Source organism: Astatotilapia calliptera, chromosome 17, assembly GCF_964374335.1.
Source record: "Astatotilapia calliptera chromosome 17, fAstCal68.1, whole genome shotgun sequence".
Classification (NCBI taxonomy): Eukaryota; Metazoa; Chordata; class Actinopteri; order Cichliformes; family Cichlidae; genus Astatotilapia; species Astatotilapia calliptera.
Genome location: NC_137438.1, coordinates 200,118 through 218,650, shown reverse-complemented (window position 1 = coordinate 218,650; position 18,533 = coordinate 200,118). Strand labels below are relative to the sequence as shown.

Genomic DNA, 18,533 nt, shown 5'->3' with positions numbered 1-18,533 from the left:
GTCACTTGTAGTTCCGCCGTTTTTGTTTTGGTATTTATCTGTAGATTAAAACCTGGCCCCGCTAGCTAAACATGTCATACAGTTTCTCTAATAATTAGGATGTAAAAATGATACGCACAAGATTCCTGTAGCCCCCAACAGAACAACATGATAATATTATATTTTTTAAACCCGTAAAGCTGGTACATCCTCACTACAATTCCCGCTTGTGTGTTCCGGTAAGTTGCGCATAGCGGCGGAAGTCCAAAGCTGCTGTGTAATTGTAGAGTTTAGCAGTCCTGATTGTTCGTGACCAGACAGTTTGTTCACACGTTAGACATGCCGGACTATCTGGGAGACGACCAAAGGAAGATTAAGGAAGAGGAGAAGGGTGACTCCCCTATTAGAGGTATATCTAAAATCGTTTATTTTAAACCCTAAGATATTATTTCCCGAAAGGAAGCGCCGATATCAGCTAGCAACATTGCTAATGTTAGCTTAGCTCGTTGAAAACAGTTTGCTCCTGCTGAATGTATTTGTTACCATGTTGTTATAAATATGTGTTGATGGTGGAATAAAAAGTCTTGTGTATACTGCATCGCTCAGTCCGACAACAGTGTCGGAGTGCAAACGCATTCATGTGATTGTGATTCTTTTTTAAAGCTTTGGATGAAGGGGACATCGCTCTGCTCAAAACATATGTAAGTATGGCTTTCAAACCACGACACCAAGCAAGTGTCAAGGAAATGATTCCACAGTGAGTGAATGTGTTGCTTGCTGTTCACCACCAGGGTCAGAGTACCTATTCCAGGCAGATCAAACAAGTGGAAGATGACATTCAGCAGCTGCTCAAGAAGATAAACGAGCTGACGGGTGAGCGACGAATTCAGAAGTACATTTGTGCCACAGCAGGGCAGTAAGATGTTCTCAGTAAGCTTCTTACTGGGCTTGGTGATTAAACCGGACATAAGCAATAAAACGGCATTTATTTGAAAAGCTCATTTGCCGAACTAACTTTCTAAACCTTCAAAAATTCCAGCTTAGGAGGCCACTTGTGTCTGACCAGATTTCAAGTACTGGGTCAAACTCAGGGGTTTTACTCCGGCTTTCTTAGATTTTCTTTACTTGGAATCCACCATTACAACTTATAAATGTATTCAGATATTCTCAGTTTCATTTCTAACAACCAACAGTAGTACAGGAAGTATTTGGTAGCTCCATAGAAGTGGTTTACACATTAGGCTGACAAGTGGAAGGTCGCTCGTTGATTCCAGCAGGAGACGCAAATCAGAAAAGGCTTCTGAACTAAAAAGCCTGATCCTGAATGAATTTTGTCGCATCCAGAAACGATACAAAATCAGCAAGTTTAGCAAATTGTGCGTCCCAAGTTACAGACACAATGATAACTGCAGCTGCATGGTCCTGTGCATATTAACTGATTATCCTGCAACATGCACAGGACTCAATAACACTGTTGCACAAATACATTTGGACATTTTAGTTTCATTAGGTGCCAGTTAAATCTCATGTATTTTCACTCCTTGATTTAATTATTTGGTGCTTGCACGGCCTGTCACTTCAGATGCAGCTGTCTAGCTGGCCTTTCCCAGCCACCCAGTGCCAGTCTGTACTCTGGGCTAGTTTAACACACAAAGAGAGATCACCTTTTCTACCACAACCCACAGCTATGGGGACAGTTTAGATTTTAAAAAGGCATGTCTAGTTGACTTTAACTCCAAAAAATGCAAAGGGCTGCATTGTTGTTGAAAATGGATCATCTTAAATTTGGAACGGTTGTCCAGCTTTATCAGAGGAGTATATATGGACGGTTTTGGTACTTTGGAGGGCTGCACAAGATGCTTTGTGTCTGATTTGTTTTTTTTTAATTGCACAGGCATCAAGGAGTCTGACACAGGCCTGGCTCCACCGGCTCTCTGGGATCTAGCTGCTGACAAGCAGACACTGCAGAGCGAGCAGCCGCTGCAGGTAGCAAGGTAAATGTTCGACTTTAACATCACCAAAATGTAAAGTGTGGTGTTATATCGCTGATCTTCCCTTTGGGATGTTTCGAGCGACATTCCTGTTAATCTGACGGGAATATTCTTAGCTTTCCTACTTCCTTCCACAGCATTTCCATTATGTAGCTTCATGATTCTTTATTTCTTTCTGAAAGATGCACAAAGATCATCAATGCAGACTCTGAGGATCCCAAATACATCATCAACGTCAAACAGTTTGCCAAGTTTGTGGTGGACCTGAGTGACCAGGTGGCTCCAACTGACATCGAGGAGGGCATGAGAGTGGGGTGAGGCAGAAACATGATTTAGAGGTGTTACATAGTTTCCAGAAGGTTCCGTCAGCCGTAAGCTAAGTTTAGTGTCCTTTCTGTTTTTCCAGGGTTGACAGAAACAAGTATCAGATCCACATTCCTCTGCCTCCGAAAATCGACCCCACTGTCACCATGATGCAGGTTGGGAGGCGAGGATACTCTGTGATTGTTTGGTTATCTGTCTGCTTGCATGTGATAACTCCTTGGCCCACTTGCTTTAGGTGGAAGAGAAGCCTGATGTGACCTACAGTGATGTTGGTGGATGCAAGGAGCAGATTGAGAAGCTAAGAGAGGTGGTTGAAACTCCGCTGCTCCATGTGAGTGTTCCAAAGTTAGAACCACCACTGAGGCACGAGTGAAGCAACTGTCTTCTGCACATGGGAGCTCACTTGTCGTCTTTTTCTTCTCACCAGCCTGAGAGGTTTGTCAATCTGGGAATTGAGCCTCCTAAAGGTGTGCTGCTATTCGGGCCCCCCGGAACCGGAAAGACCCTGTGTGCCCGGGCTGTGGCCAACAGAACAGACGCCTGCTTCATCAGAGTCATCGGCTCCGAGCTGGTGCAGAAATACGTGGGAGAGGTGCGCTCACGAAAAGAAAGATTAGCTGCAGTTCAGATCAGGAAGGTTGATTCTCGTAAACGTCTGACTTTTCCTGAACTCGTTCACAGGGCGCCAGGATGGTGCGTGAGCTCTTTGAGATGGCCAGGACCAAAAAGGCCTGTCTGATCTTCTTTGATGAAATTGATGCTATTGGAGGTTAGTCTCATTACTTAAAAAAAAAAACATCCACTGACGTGCAGCAGCCCTTTTAATCCAGCGTGAAGAGAAATCCATTCTGAGCGTGTAACCCTCTGAACCTGCCAGGTGCTCGTTTTGATGACGGCGCCGGTGGAGACAACGAGGTCCAAAGGACCATGCTGGAGCTCATCAATCAGCTGGATGGTTTCGACCCTCGAGGCAACATCAAAGTGCTGATGGCCACCAACAGGCCGGACACGCTGGACCCGGCCCTGATGAGGCCCGGACGTCTGGATAGGAAGATCGAGTTCAGCCTGCCTGACCTTGAGGTGAGTTTCAAACTGGACTGTGTTACACTTCTCCGATGTAGCTCTGTCCAATTCAACCATCTTTAAACCCGCCGTTGCAGGGTCGCACCCACATCTTCAAGATCCATGCCCGCTCTATGAGTGTGGAGAGAGACATCCGCTTTGAGCTGCTGGCTCGCCTCTGTCCCAACAGCACCGGTAAGACTGCAGAGCAGACGTTACTTCCTGTCGAGTCACAGTCTCCCTCAGCTGCGTCTTTATCTGTTTTAGTGTTTCCTGCTCGTGTGGGTGTGGCATACATCAGCTGTCCTTTCCTTCAGAATGCCGTTGTCATAGAGACACTAAACCAGCGGTCCCCAAATCACGGACCGGTACCGAGCCGTAAGAGTTGAGGCTTGGGTGTGAAATGTTTGGTTTTCCCGGTGTTTGGTACCAGTACTGGTTTTATTTTGTTTTACTGATCTGCGACATCATAAAGGCCGGTCTGTGAAAATATTGTCAGAGATAAATTAAAACTTGGGGACCGCTGCACTAAACTTCCAGTATTTTTCCAATTTGTTTATCGACTTCTTGTTAGTTTAGAAGAGTTCAGACCTCTCAGTGTAGTACTGATGTATGACCACACGGGGGCAACCTGTTACTTGGAAAGGTTTCTTATTGCCCTTTATAAACTTGGAAGTATGTTATGTTAAAGTAGATGAGAGTCTGAGTCTTGGCTGTCCTTTAACACGATCCTGTATTTCAGCCAAGTCAAACTGTTTTGAATGGCTTGACAGCGTGGGATAAAGGTCGTCTACAGGTTTAATAGCTCTCTGAAAGTCTGAGCACTCTCTTAAATCGTGCTTCCTTTCAGGTGCCGAGATCCGCAGCGTGTGCACCGAGGCAGGAATGTTTGCCATCAGGGCCCGCAGGAAGATCGCCACAGAGAAAGATTTCCTGGAAGCCGTTAACAAGGTCATCAAATCATACGCCAAGTTCAGCGCCACTCCCAGATACATGACCTACAACTGAGTGTGTGCTTGTGTCTGATTTGGCTTTGTCAAAAAAAAGAGAGCCAAAAGGATTTTGTTTTGTTGTTATTGTTGTTCACTAAAAAATAAAAGTTATTCCAGATTTCAGTTTCAGTGTTTAACAAAATAAGCACAGGGAGCTTGAAAGGCCTCCTGTGTCGTTCACTAACAGAACAATTAAAGCTGTCCACTGCATTCATATGAGTCATACCAATGCAAGTGTACAGTAACGGCAACATGACACTGCAAACAGACTGGAAAGGTCATTCCAGATCAGAATAACAAAAATCATATTGACAGATTATAGGTAACAATTTGGTACCAGCGTGATAATGAGGTGGTCAGTATTACATGTTTACAACAAGGCCTCCAACAGTACCTGCTAACATCATGTAGACAAAGCTGCAGCTTTAAAAAGTACTTCAGCAAACAGTGAGAACTACAACATGACTAAAGTGCAGCATCAACACTGCAGAGAAATCAGGCTGGACGCCACATCCTGAAGGTTCTGATTAAAACGATGTTCTTGCTGCTTTGGAACTTTAACAAGACTGAAAAACACTCCTGATATTTCAGCTGAAAACAAGTTCACAGTGAGGTTGTGAGAGCGCCACCACGTCCCATCCTCTCAGGTCGTGTCGCTGACCGCAGCCACAGACGGGTGAGAGTTTGAGTGCTGACAGTGGAGCACGGCGTCGTGGACGGTGGGGAACAGGAAGTCTGTGGTCAGGTCCTTAGTGAAGAACTTCAAGGTGTCCAGTTCAGCCAGCAGGTTTCCTGCAGAGAAGCATGCAGCAGGCTCAGTATTTACATCAATGACAACAACCACTTTCAAACCATTTGAACACAAACAGACTTTAGTGAAGGAAAGACTCACTGCAGTGGGGCTAATAAACGTTCTGTGCAGACACTGACATTCCTGCAGTGATACCTTTGTTCCATTTACAGGGCACACAAAGCAACTAAAGCAACCTGCTGTGTTCACTTCTTGGACAGCAGCTTTGTTACAGTGTGAAACGAGCCGCTGCAGCTTCATCCCTGCCTTCTTCTGGCTAGCTGCCACTCTGAAAACATCCTGCGCGCTCGTGAGCCAATATACTGAAAGTGAACTGTAAATATATCGTGTGACATGTTTACCATTTGGTTCCAAATGATATCTTCTCATTTTCAATCCCAAATGTGCAGAACAGGAGCATCCTGTTTGTTACTGCAGGAATGGCTTCAGTCTGTGAACCACAGGCTGTGTTTGCACAGGTCTGTCAGGACCCACAGGCTTAATCATTCAAACCAAAACTTTCAACAGAGTTCTGTCATAGCGCTTGTTGCCTGTTTCCATCCTTTACATTATGACCCCAGTGTGTGGAACTTGTCTTTATTATAGGTCTCCACTTACAGACCTTATGTTCTCATTCATGCAAACATCGAAATCAGCCAATCACATGGCAGAAGCTCAATGCAGACATCAGCTGGAGTTCAAGGCGAGCATCAGAATGAACATGGCATGACTAGATATCAGGTGTGCTTTAGAAGTTCCCGGGACTTTCCAACACAATCATCTCTGAGGTTTACAGAGGACGGTCTGAACAAGAGAACGTAACAGGCGAGCAGCAGTTCTCTGGGAGAAGATGTGTCGAGCGTGACAGGAAGGTAAGAGTGACTCAAATAACCATGTGTTACCACCAAAGAGCTTCTCTGAATGCACCTCGTGTTGGAAAGCAGATGGGCTACAGCAGCATCAGACCACAGGGCGCCACATCGCCCAGCGACAAACAGAAACCTGAGGTTGCAGTATGCACAGGCTTTCTGTAGCAGACTTTGGTACAAACATCATAACAGCATGGATTCCTCCTGCATTGAATCAGTGGTGCTACAGTGTGAGGGATATTTCCACGTCCATGCCTTTCTGACCACAGTGTACCAACTCCTGCAGGACGATGTGTAACAAAGCACCAGTCCTCTAACTGGTTTCATGAACAGTTCATGGTCCACAAATAGTCCCCACAGCAATTTGTAAAGATAAGAGGATAGATGGATGGATGGGTTTTAATTGCGTTTTGTACGTAGTGCGTATAAAACAGAGCATATGCACAGATATTTTCAGATCTAATGAAAAGTCTTAATAGTCACTTACTGTTGCAGCCAGCTATGACCACCCGGACATCTACGGCGGCATACTCTTTAATGACCTGCACAAAGAGATAATAGTTTTTAGTATTTGAGCTCTACACCATGAAACAGTGACTGGAGTTCAGTGAAAATATGCAGCTGGTGCTCCTGTGCAGTGCAGCGCTGGAGAAAGGGCCAGAACCTGTCTGATGGCTTTAGCTCCCACTGAGTCGATGAAAGTTGCAGACGTCCAGTCCAGGATGATGGAGTGGACTGTGCTGAAAGGCTCAAGGAAGACCGCCTCCTCTGAGTCGCCATGTCTGTCGCCAAACTGGCCGTTCTTCTGATCCTCCGCCACGTGGCTCTGGGACAAAACGTCATGAGTCACTGCCTCATCCTTGTACTAGAAACAAAGCAGCACCACAAAACATATTATATATACACACACACACGACCGTCACATGAGTGTGTATTTAACCTGTTGACAAAGCTCAAAGTTTGGATAGACAAAAGACAAACAGCGACCCACCTTGGCACAGATTTTCAGCGGAGACGACCGATTGCTGTTCGTCTTCTCCTTTCTTTTTTTTTGGGCTTTCCGAGCAGCTTGTAAGTGTTCAGGGTTTAGCCCCGTCTGTAAAGATCAACATAATCACAACAGAGCTGTTAACATCCAACTCAGCACGTCATTCTCCCTCACTCGTTTACCTCTACCATTACCTCACCTCTTATTTTGGCATTTTCTCTGATAATTATTCATATTACATTACATAATACACTTGTTATTAATCTCTGTCTCTCTTCCACAGCATGTCTTCATCCTGTCTTCCTTCTCTCACCCCAACCAATCACAGCAGATGGCCCCGCCCCTCCCTGAGCCTGGTTCTGCTGGAGGTTTCTTCCTGTTAAAAGGGAGTTTTTCCTTCCCACTGTCGCCAAAGTGCTGCTCATAGGGGGTCATATGATTGTTGGGTTTTTCTCTGTATTACTGTAGGGTCTACTGTACAATATAAAGCACCTTGAGGCGACTGTTGTTGTGATTTGGCGCTGTGTAAATAAAGCTGAATTGAATATGAAAAACAAAAATGAGAACTGAAACAATGTTTACAAAACAAACACATATCGACGTCTTTACTTTAACACAATAAGCATGAAGCACATGATCAACTGCTTTCAGTAACATCTGTGCTTCACCTGATTTGTCACAAAACAAGCGTTAATCTTGCACAAAGATAACCTGAGTAAAAGCAAAATGCAGTTTTCAACGTGTGATTTCATTGTTTAACCAACACAAGCTATCCAAACCTGCACCTAGGTGAAAACGTAATTACCCAGAATTCATAGTTTCATCAACTGTCCAAGCTCTGAAGCAGTAACGTAATGACCCTGTTACCCTTTGCAGCTGGTCGTGGCACCGTGTTGCTTTTTGAGCTCTTGTAGCGTCTCTTTGTGTTATTGAGGCGATCAGGCATGGCTGTGACTCGTAAACACTGAGCTCAGTCCATGGTCTTACAACGGGACTCTTTTCCCCTTTAAGGACTCAACATGCCACCACAGTAGCAACAGAGACTGATCCCTAGGAATCAGGTGTTGCTGGTAAAGCTGGCACAGTTACTCCTTAGGTTAAGACTGGGAGAGGCTGGGAATATTTCCCACACGGTGCTTAGATACTGGATAAACCTTTAATTCACACAGTAAAGCTGCTCCTCTCAGACCGAGTCAGGTGATAATAAGTGCTTCACACATTTCCCCCACAAAAGGGTTTCTGTTTGCTTCCACACACTCAAACACACTGCTACCTTCTCCTTGAGGCTGTTCACATACAGGTCACTGTTAGCAAAGTAGACTGAAGAGTTGGAGTGGAAGATCTTAATCCCCTCATATTCAGCCGCCTGAGAACACAAACAGCCGGCTTGGTCAGTGTGGATGTTTCACACGGAGCAGGTTTCTCTCCTCACACATTTACCTCTTCATACTCGTCGACGTCACAGTAGAGCCCCGTGTTAGCGACGTGACCCAGGATGGAAGTTTTAGGGCTGGAAGAGAAAGAAAACAGCTCAGAGCACAAATCAAACCTGCTCTTTGAAAACTCTCACAGCTGCCTTTAAGCTTCAGTTCAAGGAAAAACACATATTCGAATCATTACCTCTGTGTCCTGTATATGACTGTCAATATGGCGAATGTGACGGCCACCAGGAGGCCGTAGTCCAGTCCCAGCAGCACAGAAGCGATAAAGGCGATCACCCAGATGGCCTGAGAGGACAAAAAAGAAAGTAACATGAAACTAGCATGAAGAGGAAGCGTTTTGCAAGACCAAAGCAGTTTTTACATAAGCAAATGTCTTCAGACGACGTGCATTTATCTGATCGTTTCCACTCCTGCACATTATAGTCACACTTCTGTCTGCAACCTCAGCTTCTCCACTGTGTATTCACTCGGGTTCACATACACACCTCTCAGAACAACGGTGCACTTTAAGTCAGATAAGCTTGGTTTTAAAGACTGACCAGTTCAATCTTGCTGGTCCTCCACAGACTGGGAATGTCTCTGAACTGCTTGAACATCCCTATGAGGTTGACCATGATGATGGCAGCCAGCGCAGTCTGAGAAACACAAGCAAACGAGAGCCAAAGACGACATTTAGGTGTGTGCAGGCTCACAGGTCACGCCCAAACATCAAACAGGAACTCACCTGAGGGAGCGGCTCGAAGACAAAGCCGACGGCCACCACCACCACCAGCACCAGCAGCGACGCCAGGAGCCCTGCAATCTAAAGCACACATAAAAAGCAATAACTCCATCAACACACCTCTCACTCTAACAACAGCTTTACAGCACCAATTTAGATAGTGTAATCACTCCTGCAGCTCGTGTGTGTCACCTGTGTTTTGCCTCCTGTGCTCTCCTGGACCAGACTCCTCGACATGGAGCAGGTGACGGCAAACGTTTGGAAGAAGGAGCTGATGAAGTTACACAGACCGAGTGCAATGAGCTCCTGAAAGTGGACACGTGGAGGAAAACCGTGAAAAAGAGAGGAAAGTCCTTCTGCAACAACATTTTCACACGTCAGCTTTGGACAATTTCAGGAAAATGCGACCCGTATATTTTCCACAGTCGTGCTTTGCTAAATGCGTGACCTGCATTTATTTGTCAGCTATGTGTCACTGGAGGACACGCTTTGCTCAGTCTTCAACGAATAGTACAGTCAGGCAACTACACAACGCTCCAAACAACTCAGTGTTCAATGAAATGAACACGTTCCAACAAACTGGAACAATGAACCTTTTTGTGAGCAGCATTTCCAATATCAGCGCGCAGGATCAAAATATAACTTTACAAGATTTGCAGCAAACAGCTAGAGGACGTCCCGTCATCCAGAAGACCCAAAGTGTCCTAACCAAACAGTTAGTCACACACAGGCCAGAGGCTCATCGGCAGCTCACCCCGTGGACACACTCACCTGGTTGCCATCCACACTGTAGCCATGTTTCAGGGCAAAGATCTTGGCCAGCGAGACGTCCATGGAGAATCCTACAATCGCTATAGCAAAAGAATCTGTGACCAAATTGGGCAGCAGCGAGATGTTTGGGGCAGCAGGAGGGCGAAGCCTGTAACCAATAAGACAACATCTGTAGACCTCTGTCACATACGTGTAGAGAACACGAGCTTAAACCAAAAGACACTTAAACAAATAGAGTGTGCGGCCTACCCTGTTGGTATGTTCCCAACCACATGGACCTTGTACTCCTTTGATAACGACAAACCATAGGAGATGCCCGTGGACACGATGACCACAATGATCTCTCCAGGAATGGGAATGGGCAGCTTCTTCTTGAAGCGCTCGTTGAGAACTTTGATCACGTAAAGGAAGATGATACACCCGAGCCCCAGAAGGAAAGTGGCAATATTGGTGCTGGTGATTCTGCTGAGCACTGCTTTGACACTCTGCAGTGACAGAAAGGTGAGTGTTAGCGATTCATTGACCATTCTGGGAAGGAGAAAGACAGGGCCTCTCAAAACTCACATAAATAGCAGAGAGAAACCCAGAATAACGCTGCGTTTCCACCCCCAGCAAGTACTTCAGCTGGGAGATGACGACGTGCATGGATGCTGCTGTGGTGAAGCCTCGCACCAGGGGCTCGGTGAGGTAGATTGCTACAAAGCCAAACCTGAGAAGACCTAAAACAATCTGAAAGGAATGCAGAAGAAGAGGGGGGTCATTCTGTTTTTGAAAAACAATGTTTAATACAGAAACAGTTAAAATCGAGTTGATACATCAACAGTGATTCAGACATGCTGCTGCTGCTTTGGATAAACAGATTAGCCACGGCTGCTCTGCAGGTGGGAGGCTGACCTGGATGAGTCCCGCCAGGGTTGTGACCATCACGGCCACCTGGACCCTGCTCTTATCACGAAGCTCCACGTTGATGGCATCAGATGCGTTGGATCCAGTAGCATTGATATTCATAAACATGCTGTCTGGTGCCTCCCTCACAGCGACGCCCCCAATCATCAGACTTATGACAGCAAAGGTACCTGCAGGTCATCGACACAAACGCAGCGCTATGATAGGCTGGGGTCAAAGCTGATGTCGAGTACAACGAGCGCTCAAACGCAGCACAGAAACTGCAGACTTGTGCTCGCACCGGCCTTTCCTCTCACCACCCTGTGACGGTAAAGGCCGTCCTGCCTCTCGTTCTCTGTCATCATTCCCACAGCAACCTGATGTCAGGCCAGATTTTGGCCAGCGGTGATTTACAATCTTTGCAGATTAGCTCCTCAGCTTCAAAGGGTTGAGCAGGTCTAGTTTATTGGACCCATTTGTTGGACGGATTTAAACTGACAATCGAGACAAGCGTGACAGCGTTGGAGAAAAGAAAGCAGCCAGATTGGTGAGACAACTGAGGCTGGGTTTAATGAAATCTCAGTCCTGCTGCTTATGTCAGTCTTTACATAGTTAGAGGCAGCGAGTTTTACAATCCCAGTTGTGGAAGATGTTAGAAAGTGAAGTTTTACAACATCTGTCAAGCTCAGATTTTAAAAACCTTCCACAGGAGACACATTCTGAGGGGTTATAATGTTGCAGTTTTTGCTGTTTTGTTTTTACATTTACTAAACTTTCGAATTCACAAAAATGATGTGGGTACATGCTGATTATCATTCAGGCTACGTTCACACTGCAGCGCATCAAATCCGATTTTTCTGACCCTATGCGACCATCTATCCAATCAGGGTGTGACAGTGTGAACGGCACAAATCCGACCTGGGTCACTTTCATATGTGGTCCTGAATCCAATACATCTCCGATGTTTCAGAAAGCGACTGCTGTTTGATGGTCATGTCGCATTAAATCCGTCTTTTACGTCACTGACACGAGACAGACGCCAATTATCAGCGCCGGAGAAGACATGGTGAACGCTTCCTGGCCATCCCGTGTAGATGTCAGTGAAACTGCTGGGAAGACAACGTTGGAGAAACGTGAACATTTAATTTGTACTGTATAATCTGCAGATTCTGACAGAAATCTATCCTTTGAAGCAGCGCTCCTCTGAAACAGCAACAAGGATCATTATTAGGTTATCGACATTATTATGTAAATAACAAAATAACTTAAAGCAAAAAACAATACTGTTGCTCTGGGTCTAAACAGAGCGCGTTGTGTGTGACGTCTTCTTTTGCGCGTTTGCTGTCGCATTTTATTTGTAGTGTGAACGAGCAGACAAAAAAATCGGATTTGATCAAAAAAATCTGAATTGAGCATCAAGACCTGCAGAGTGAACGCAGCCTAAGAGACTAAAAACATTTAAACCTGCTTGGATTGAAACCAGAGCACAAGGTTAAGCCTCTGTGGGCAGTATTTACTTTAAAGGTAGAGGTCAAAGGTGACATTTGGATGCAGATGTGAGCCCCAGCATCACTTCCTCAATGTTAATCAGAATTTTAAAAACATTTTAGGAACGTTTGAAGATCAGGTAATAACGTCATATTTACAGTCCCCATAAACACTCAGTGAGAAGGAAAGCAGCATGTACACAGCACTGTCTGTATAATATCAACACACATGTATGAATGACAGTTTAAGTTAGAAGGTTCTGTCAGTTTTTAACCAATAAAATCACTAGTGGAGCTTGAAGACCTCGGTGGATGTCAGTCAAATATGAATGGAGACTTAACATGACGTCACTCCACACACACACACACACACACACACACACACACACACACACACACACACACACACACACACACACACACACACACACACACACACACACACACACACACACACACACACACACACACACACACACACACACACACACACACACACACCTTGTCTATCATGTGATAACGGGGTTTTCTTATTTGCTTTAAGAACCTGCACCTGTAGATAGAGTCATCCACCCTCGCGTGCACACAGACAGAACCACGGTACAAACTGCTGCAAACAGAAAGACAAACTGTAACCTACAAAGTAACACAGCTGTGACGGGATCATCTGCCCTGTGGGAGCAGAAGCCTTCGTCTGGAAGGCAGAAACTGAATCTCACTATGCAAAGTGTGAGAGACATGAAGCACTGTGTCTGAAAGGATGCTGGGTTTAGTCTGTGGGACCACGGAGCTCTTTCAGCTCTTTCTGTTCTTCACAGAGAAATATCCAAACCATCGCACATACGCAGAGGACCACGAAGGTTCAATAAAAGCACAGTTGGCTTTAACAAAATGAAACGTAATATTTTTATCGCACCTGTCCTTTTTCAGGAAACCCTCTGCCACACACAGTTGCACTAAACCAAACATCACTGCAGCACTTTGGTGCTGTTCATCAAGTGTGCGCTGTCATCAGGCTCATCTGTGTCTTACTCTGCCATAATGTGACGTGTTGTTTCCTCACCATGTGACAGTTTTACAGGAACACTTCCTGTCTGCGAGGTGCTTCATTGGGTCCAACAGTCAGAGGGACTCATAGGTCACAGCTGGCATTTGAGACTTGGACCCATTTCAAGGAAAGGAAGCTGTCACAGGGTGAGGTCGCTGAAATGTCACAATCCTCCCGTGAAAGCTAAGCACACAGTTAGCACACATCCAAACATTTCCTCCACACCTTTCATCTCATAATCTGAATCACTGTGTAACCCAGTGCACCTCACAGTCACTACAGACACAGCTGTGTGGAAAGTGACTCGTCGCCTGCAAGACTTCGATGTGACACCATTAATGTGGATTAAGAAATCTATAAAAAGCTCAACCATGTAAAAATGACATCATCTTAACTACATTTGTCTTTTCTCTCAAAAAGCAAGCGAGAAAAGAAAACAGCTCGGTGCGTCTGAACGTCACCATCTTTTGAAAGCAGACATGAGGAACAGAGGTGGAGCCAATGAGAGACAAATTCTGGACAATGTCAGGAGAGTCAGGCTGGAAACAAATCAGCTATAGTTTCCTATCCTCATAATAGGCAGCAAAGCATTACTGGAAATACTGTTAGACGTGAGGAAGCAGCCGTGGCCGAGCACACAGCTGCAGTGAAACAGGAGCTGCTTCCATGGTTTCTTTATTCCAAACGAACATCAAGCTGGAAAATGAAGAAGCCAGCAATCAGTGCCACATCCAGGAAGCAGCAGTTTCCTTCATATACAATCATTTTCTTCTTATACATCTTATTTAAAATCTTCTTTCTTGGCGAGAACCTTAACACCAACTTTACATTTAACACTAAACTGAAAGGAGACGTCAGACCGTGTCAGGGTGTGTCTGTTTGGATCGATTTCAAACAATAAATAAATATTTTGATAAATATTTAGGTCGGGGATCACTGTGGCGACGGCACCTTTAATTTCTCTCCTCTGTACAGAACATGAAATTTTCTGCTGTGTGTGTGTTGGGGGCAGGGAGTACATAAGAGGGCGGAGCTTATGGAACAATGACGAGCATATTGTAACTGTTTTCTTGTACGTGGGCAGAGCCGGTCACACAGGGCCATGAGGTCAGGACAGAGACGGCTCTCTCACCTACTGATATGTGTCTGGACGTGCCAAAGAAGGTGTACAGCAGGACCGGGTAGAAGGAGGAGTACAGACCATAAACAGGAGGCACCGCAGCCAGCATAGCGTAGGCTAGTCCTGTGGAGCAGGGAAGATAACACGTTTCCAAATAAACAATCCTGGAGGTTCAGTGACTCCATCACAGTGTCAAAGTGTCAGCGATGCCAAAACAGAGTCAGCATGAAGCAGAAACTGCTCCTCTGGAGCCGCAGCCGGCCCTGCTCGCAGCCTCGGTGCTTCACACGGCGCTGCTGCACAGTTCACTGACCTTGTGGAAGCTGCACGACTCCCGTGCTGAGACCTGAGACCACGTCTGAAAAGAGGTACTTCTTGACTGGATACGACGGCAGCCATGAGAGAATAGGCATGAAGCTCAGAGCTGCTGCCTTGGCCTTCTCTGAAGAACACCTGTGGATATTCAACACCAAGCAGATTTTTAAAAGCCTCCACAGACAAAGTTTTTCTGGAGTCACTTTCATGCTGCAGGATTCAAGAAGCCCCCTCGTGTTAGCTGAACTTTGGTATGACTCGTGCTTCACAATATCCCTCCTATACCTTTAATAGCAGCACCACGTGATTCACACTGGTTAACAGATATTTGTTCATTCTTACACCACAGAAATATCATTTCAGTGATGTAGCAATATTTGTTCTGCTGTTACAGATTTAAGCCCCAACATTCACCCTCACTCTGCACTACAGCCAAGAGTTATTTAAGAAACATCAATGTTTTACAACTTTATGACACGTTTGTTGTTCCCTCTGCAAGATGACAAGAAAGCATCTCTAGAAATGACTCTAACGTGTCACTGTGTCGGTTCCCACCCTGAGCTCTGTCACACCCCCTGCGTCCTGTGGATGGTTATGAGTGCAGACCCGTTCTTCACTAACTCCCGGGTTGCTCGCTGTACGCTTCCAAAGCACATCTCTGCTTTTGTATGAAGACCTCCTCCTCCTCAGCTCCCCTCAGTAAGCCCTCCCACCTGTCTCAGTCCCAAATTGCCAGTGAGCTGGCATCAACATGTCATTTCCCAGCCTTGTTCGGGCGACTTGTTTAACCCCCGACTTCTCCCCCTTTTTGCTTGCCCAGCTGCATCAGTTCCCAAATAGAAAGCAGGGACAGAGGATCCCGGGTTTGTGCAGTTTAGCTCTGAATAACTTTTTCATTTGTTTTTAAATGTTAGAATGCAACATAATCTATTTGAAGATCAGTGTTGGAGCTTTTTTGCAATGTAATGTGTTTAAACGTCTTATTTTTCCACTCAAATAAAGGACATTCGAAGGTTGCACATCAACTCCCACAGATTTCCCACTGGCTTCTGGCTTCAGTTTACACAGCACACTGGGATCTTGTGTGTGGATCTATGTCGATGCTGATCTGTTCAACGACATGTTAACAGGAAATGTCCAGAGAAAGACTTACTGGAACTTTTCTGCCAGCTTCTGACAATTTGTGGTGGTGTCTTCTTTGCGTTTAAGAAGCTGTGCCTGGATCAGAGTTTCATTGTAGACAGGACGCTCGATCCTGTAAATCAGCTGGGAGTCTTCATCCTCTCGAGCTGCTGCAGCCACCACTTCTTCTTCTTCTTGCTCCATGGTAGAGGCCGGAGGGCTGGCGGAGAATCTATGTCCCGTGTAGTTTATTCTCTCCCGCTTTTTCTTCTCGGCTGGTATATCCTCATTCCTTAAACCTTTTCAGAGCAAGCGAGGACAAGACATGACAAGATAGTTATGATTTCTACAAGCATGGGTGACGATAATAAGAAAGCCCTTTGCTATGCTGACAAAGATTTCAGTTTGATTTGCAATGCTGCAACTTTCGAGTAAATATTTGGTCTCTGACCAGCTTATGTAATGGCTTGCATTAAGTCTGGTGTACTGGGGGAAAGGTTTGCTGAATAAATCATACGGCATAGAGTTTCCTCAGGGTAGGTGCGCAGTGTTTTACAGCTACAGGCAAACCTCTCTCCCAGAAGTCTTGCAACCACACGTCATCATGGACCACGATCGAGGAACAAAGCCATGCACGTGGGTAACGTTTATAAAAGAGGAACCACGTAGCTGGTCTGGTTAAGTACTTGGATTACAGCTCGACATGGTGCCTTCAAAGTCAATCCAAAAAAACAAAAAAATCAAATCTCTGTCTATGCAGATAAATAGTGAATGAAACTACTGTGAGAATAGCAGGCGACTGTTAGAAAGGTTAGAAGACAGTTCTGTATTTGATATTTACATTAATTATTTATTAAATCTATATTTATTATTTTATATATAATAATATGCAAATGAGTAACACTTGCTTGTTTTTCCCCGTGTGTGGAACAGGTCCTGAGCATTAACAGACTTATGTCACAGGTTTTATTTATCATGCAGAATCTCCTGTTCAGTCATTCTCGCGCCGACAGTTGAACGCCTCGCGCTTCTTCCCATTTCCTCTCCTCTGCTAGCTCGCTCACATCACATTGTAAAAAGCAGCTTTGATAAATTCAAAGCGGAGACACGGAATTTTAATTAAAGGGCCAATATGTGCTACAGGTACGACGGCGAGCGCAACTACAGCAGCTCCCGTGGCTGTGACAGAGGCTTTCACCTCCTCACAGGGAAACAAGCTAACTCAAAGATACTAGCAAAGACACTTCGCTCACCTCCATCCTCCTTGTTTCCCTCCAGCTGCTAAGATGCTGTCGGCTCAAGGAGAACACAAGTACATAAACTGACCTCCCCGGTTGAAGTTTAACAAGGGCAACGTCCTTTAACTAGAGCACCAAACGCTGACGATAAACCACAGATAGAATGTGCGGACAGGATGAGTCCCTCTGCGTAAAACTTTCTTGCAACTTCCGGTCCGCATGAACGGGAGTAGCTCTGCACGCATGCGTTGTTGTCTTTATCATCCCACTTTGTAGTCCTAAAACAAAGGGCAGGCCTACTTTATGTTCTTGCTATGCTTTAATATCAGTGCTAGAAGACAGAAAGGAAAGGGGACCTTTACATTTTAGCAGTTTTTGTCTAAAAGGTTTTCCAAATCTGGCATTTCCTGTTCTCTCTCAAGACAAATACCAAATATGGCAGGCACATTTATTACAGACACACAACACCGCTGTAGACACTCATCTACTGGAGTCAGAGTGGGAGCTCTCGTGTTTGGGGACAGGGGGTGGATGATGAAGCAGAAAGTGTTTGACGTGTGGCAGGCCTGGCCCCCTCCTCCCGGTGCCGTGTTGGTCACCAACACGTGCTGCAAGCCAGGATTCGGCTTTGGAGTGAGCACTCGTGTAAATGAGGAAAATGACTTTAGTTGAAGTTTATTTATGGTCTGTGTGAAATCACAAGACTGCAGTCAGAGAGAAAGAACTCTGGGTGGTAAACATCTCATGAACAACAGCAGAAAGTCACACAGCAGTCTGAGTATAACCAAATATCCCAGCTCCAACAGTCATGCAAAAAAAGTAGGTTAAGCAAAGTTTGTTTGTCCTCTGCTGCACAACCTCTGCACAGGGGTGTGCTTGCTCAGGTTTAACAGGTATTGGTCAACGTGAAATGGCTAGAGTGGCTGGTTTGGCTTCCACTTTCCCCTCATGGATTATGGAACTAACTCATGTTTAAAAGTGTATTTTTATATTTAAATGTATAATTATGAACAATAAAAGTAATGCATATTAATATTGTTGCATATATATGTATAGAAGCTCAGAGACCTGAAGTGCAACAAGCAAATATCCCTGATACCACAGCAGCAGCACCCTGATCATATTTTCATGTCATTTGTGCATAATTATAACTCTACTGTGAATGTTGCAGCACAAGTTGACACTCACCAGACTTTGCAACATTTTTCTAATTTTTTGCTATTTTGCTGAGCCCATATAAACTGTAGTCTCAGCTTGTTGCCACCAGGTGCAGTCTTCTGCTGCTGCAGCCCATCTGCTTCAAGGGTCCATGTATTGTGTGTTCAGAGACACTACTTTGGTTGTAACTGTAGTTTTTACTTGAATTACTGTTGCCTTCCTATCAGCTCA

General features: G+C 45.2%; 2 protein-coding genes across 3 annotated transcripts; one reads left to right on the top strand and one right to left on the bottom strand.

Moving 5' to 3' along the window:
• The first annotated feature begins 9 nt into the window (after positions 1 to 9).
• psmc2 (proteasome 26S subunit, ATPase 2) lies at positions 10 to 4,466 on the top strand. Its single transcript, XM_026148157.2, has 12 exons — positions 10 to 388; positions 643 to 680; positions 771 to 852; positions 1,874 to 1,973; positions 2,153 to 2,284; positions 2,377 to 2,449; positions 2,530 to 2,625; positions 2,722 to 2,886; positions 2,976 to 3,063; positions 3,172 to 3,374; positions 3,455 to 3,551; positions 4,207 to 4,466. Exons 1-12 carry the CDS (start codon positions 319 to 321, stop codon positions 4,362 to 4,364), a joined length of 1,302 nt encoding a protein of 433 aa, XP_026003942.1. The 5' UTR covers positions 10 to 318; the 3' UTR covers positions 4,365 to 4,466.
• Positions 4,414 to 17,336, bottom strand: slc26a5 (solute carrier family 26 member 5). 2 transcript variants are annotated; one of them, XM_026148154.2, is made up of 18 exons: positions 17,160 to 17,336; positions 15,938 to 16,205; positions 14,783 to 14,922; positions 14,482 to 14,592; positions 10,824 to 11,005; positions 10,494 to 10,658; positions 10,179 to 10,414; positions 9,930 to 10,077; positions 9,351 to 9,464; positions 9,162 to 9,239; positions 8,977 to 9,072; positions 8,616 to 8,722; positions 8,436 to 8,505; positions 8,269 to 8,361; positions 6,999 to 7,103; positions 6,672 to 6,872; positions 6,495 to 6,549; positions 4,414 to 5,140 (listed from the first exon to the last, which is right to left on the bottom strand). In XM_026148154.2, the coding sequence occupies exons 2-18, from the start codon at positions 16,108 to 16,110 to the stop codon at positions 4,992 to 4,994; spliced, it is 2,223 nt and encodes a 740-aa protein (XP_026003939.1). In that variant the 5' UTR covers positions 16,111 to 16,205; positions 17,160 to 17,336; the 3' UTR covers positions 4,414 to 4,991. The 2 variants fall into 2 exon arrangements, with proteins under 2 accessions (XP_026003939.1, XP_080147872.1); XM_080291746.1 differs by lacking the exon at positions 14,482 to 14,592 and having other exon boundaries at positions 17,160 to 17,300.
• Positions 17,337 to 18,533: the final 1,197 nt, after the last annotated feature.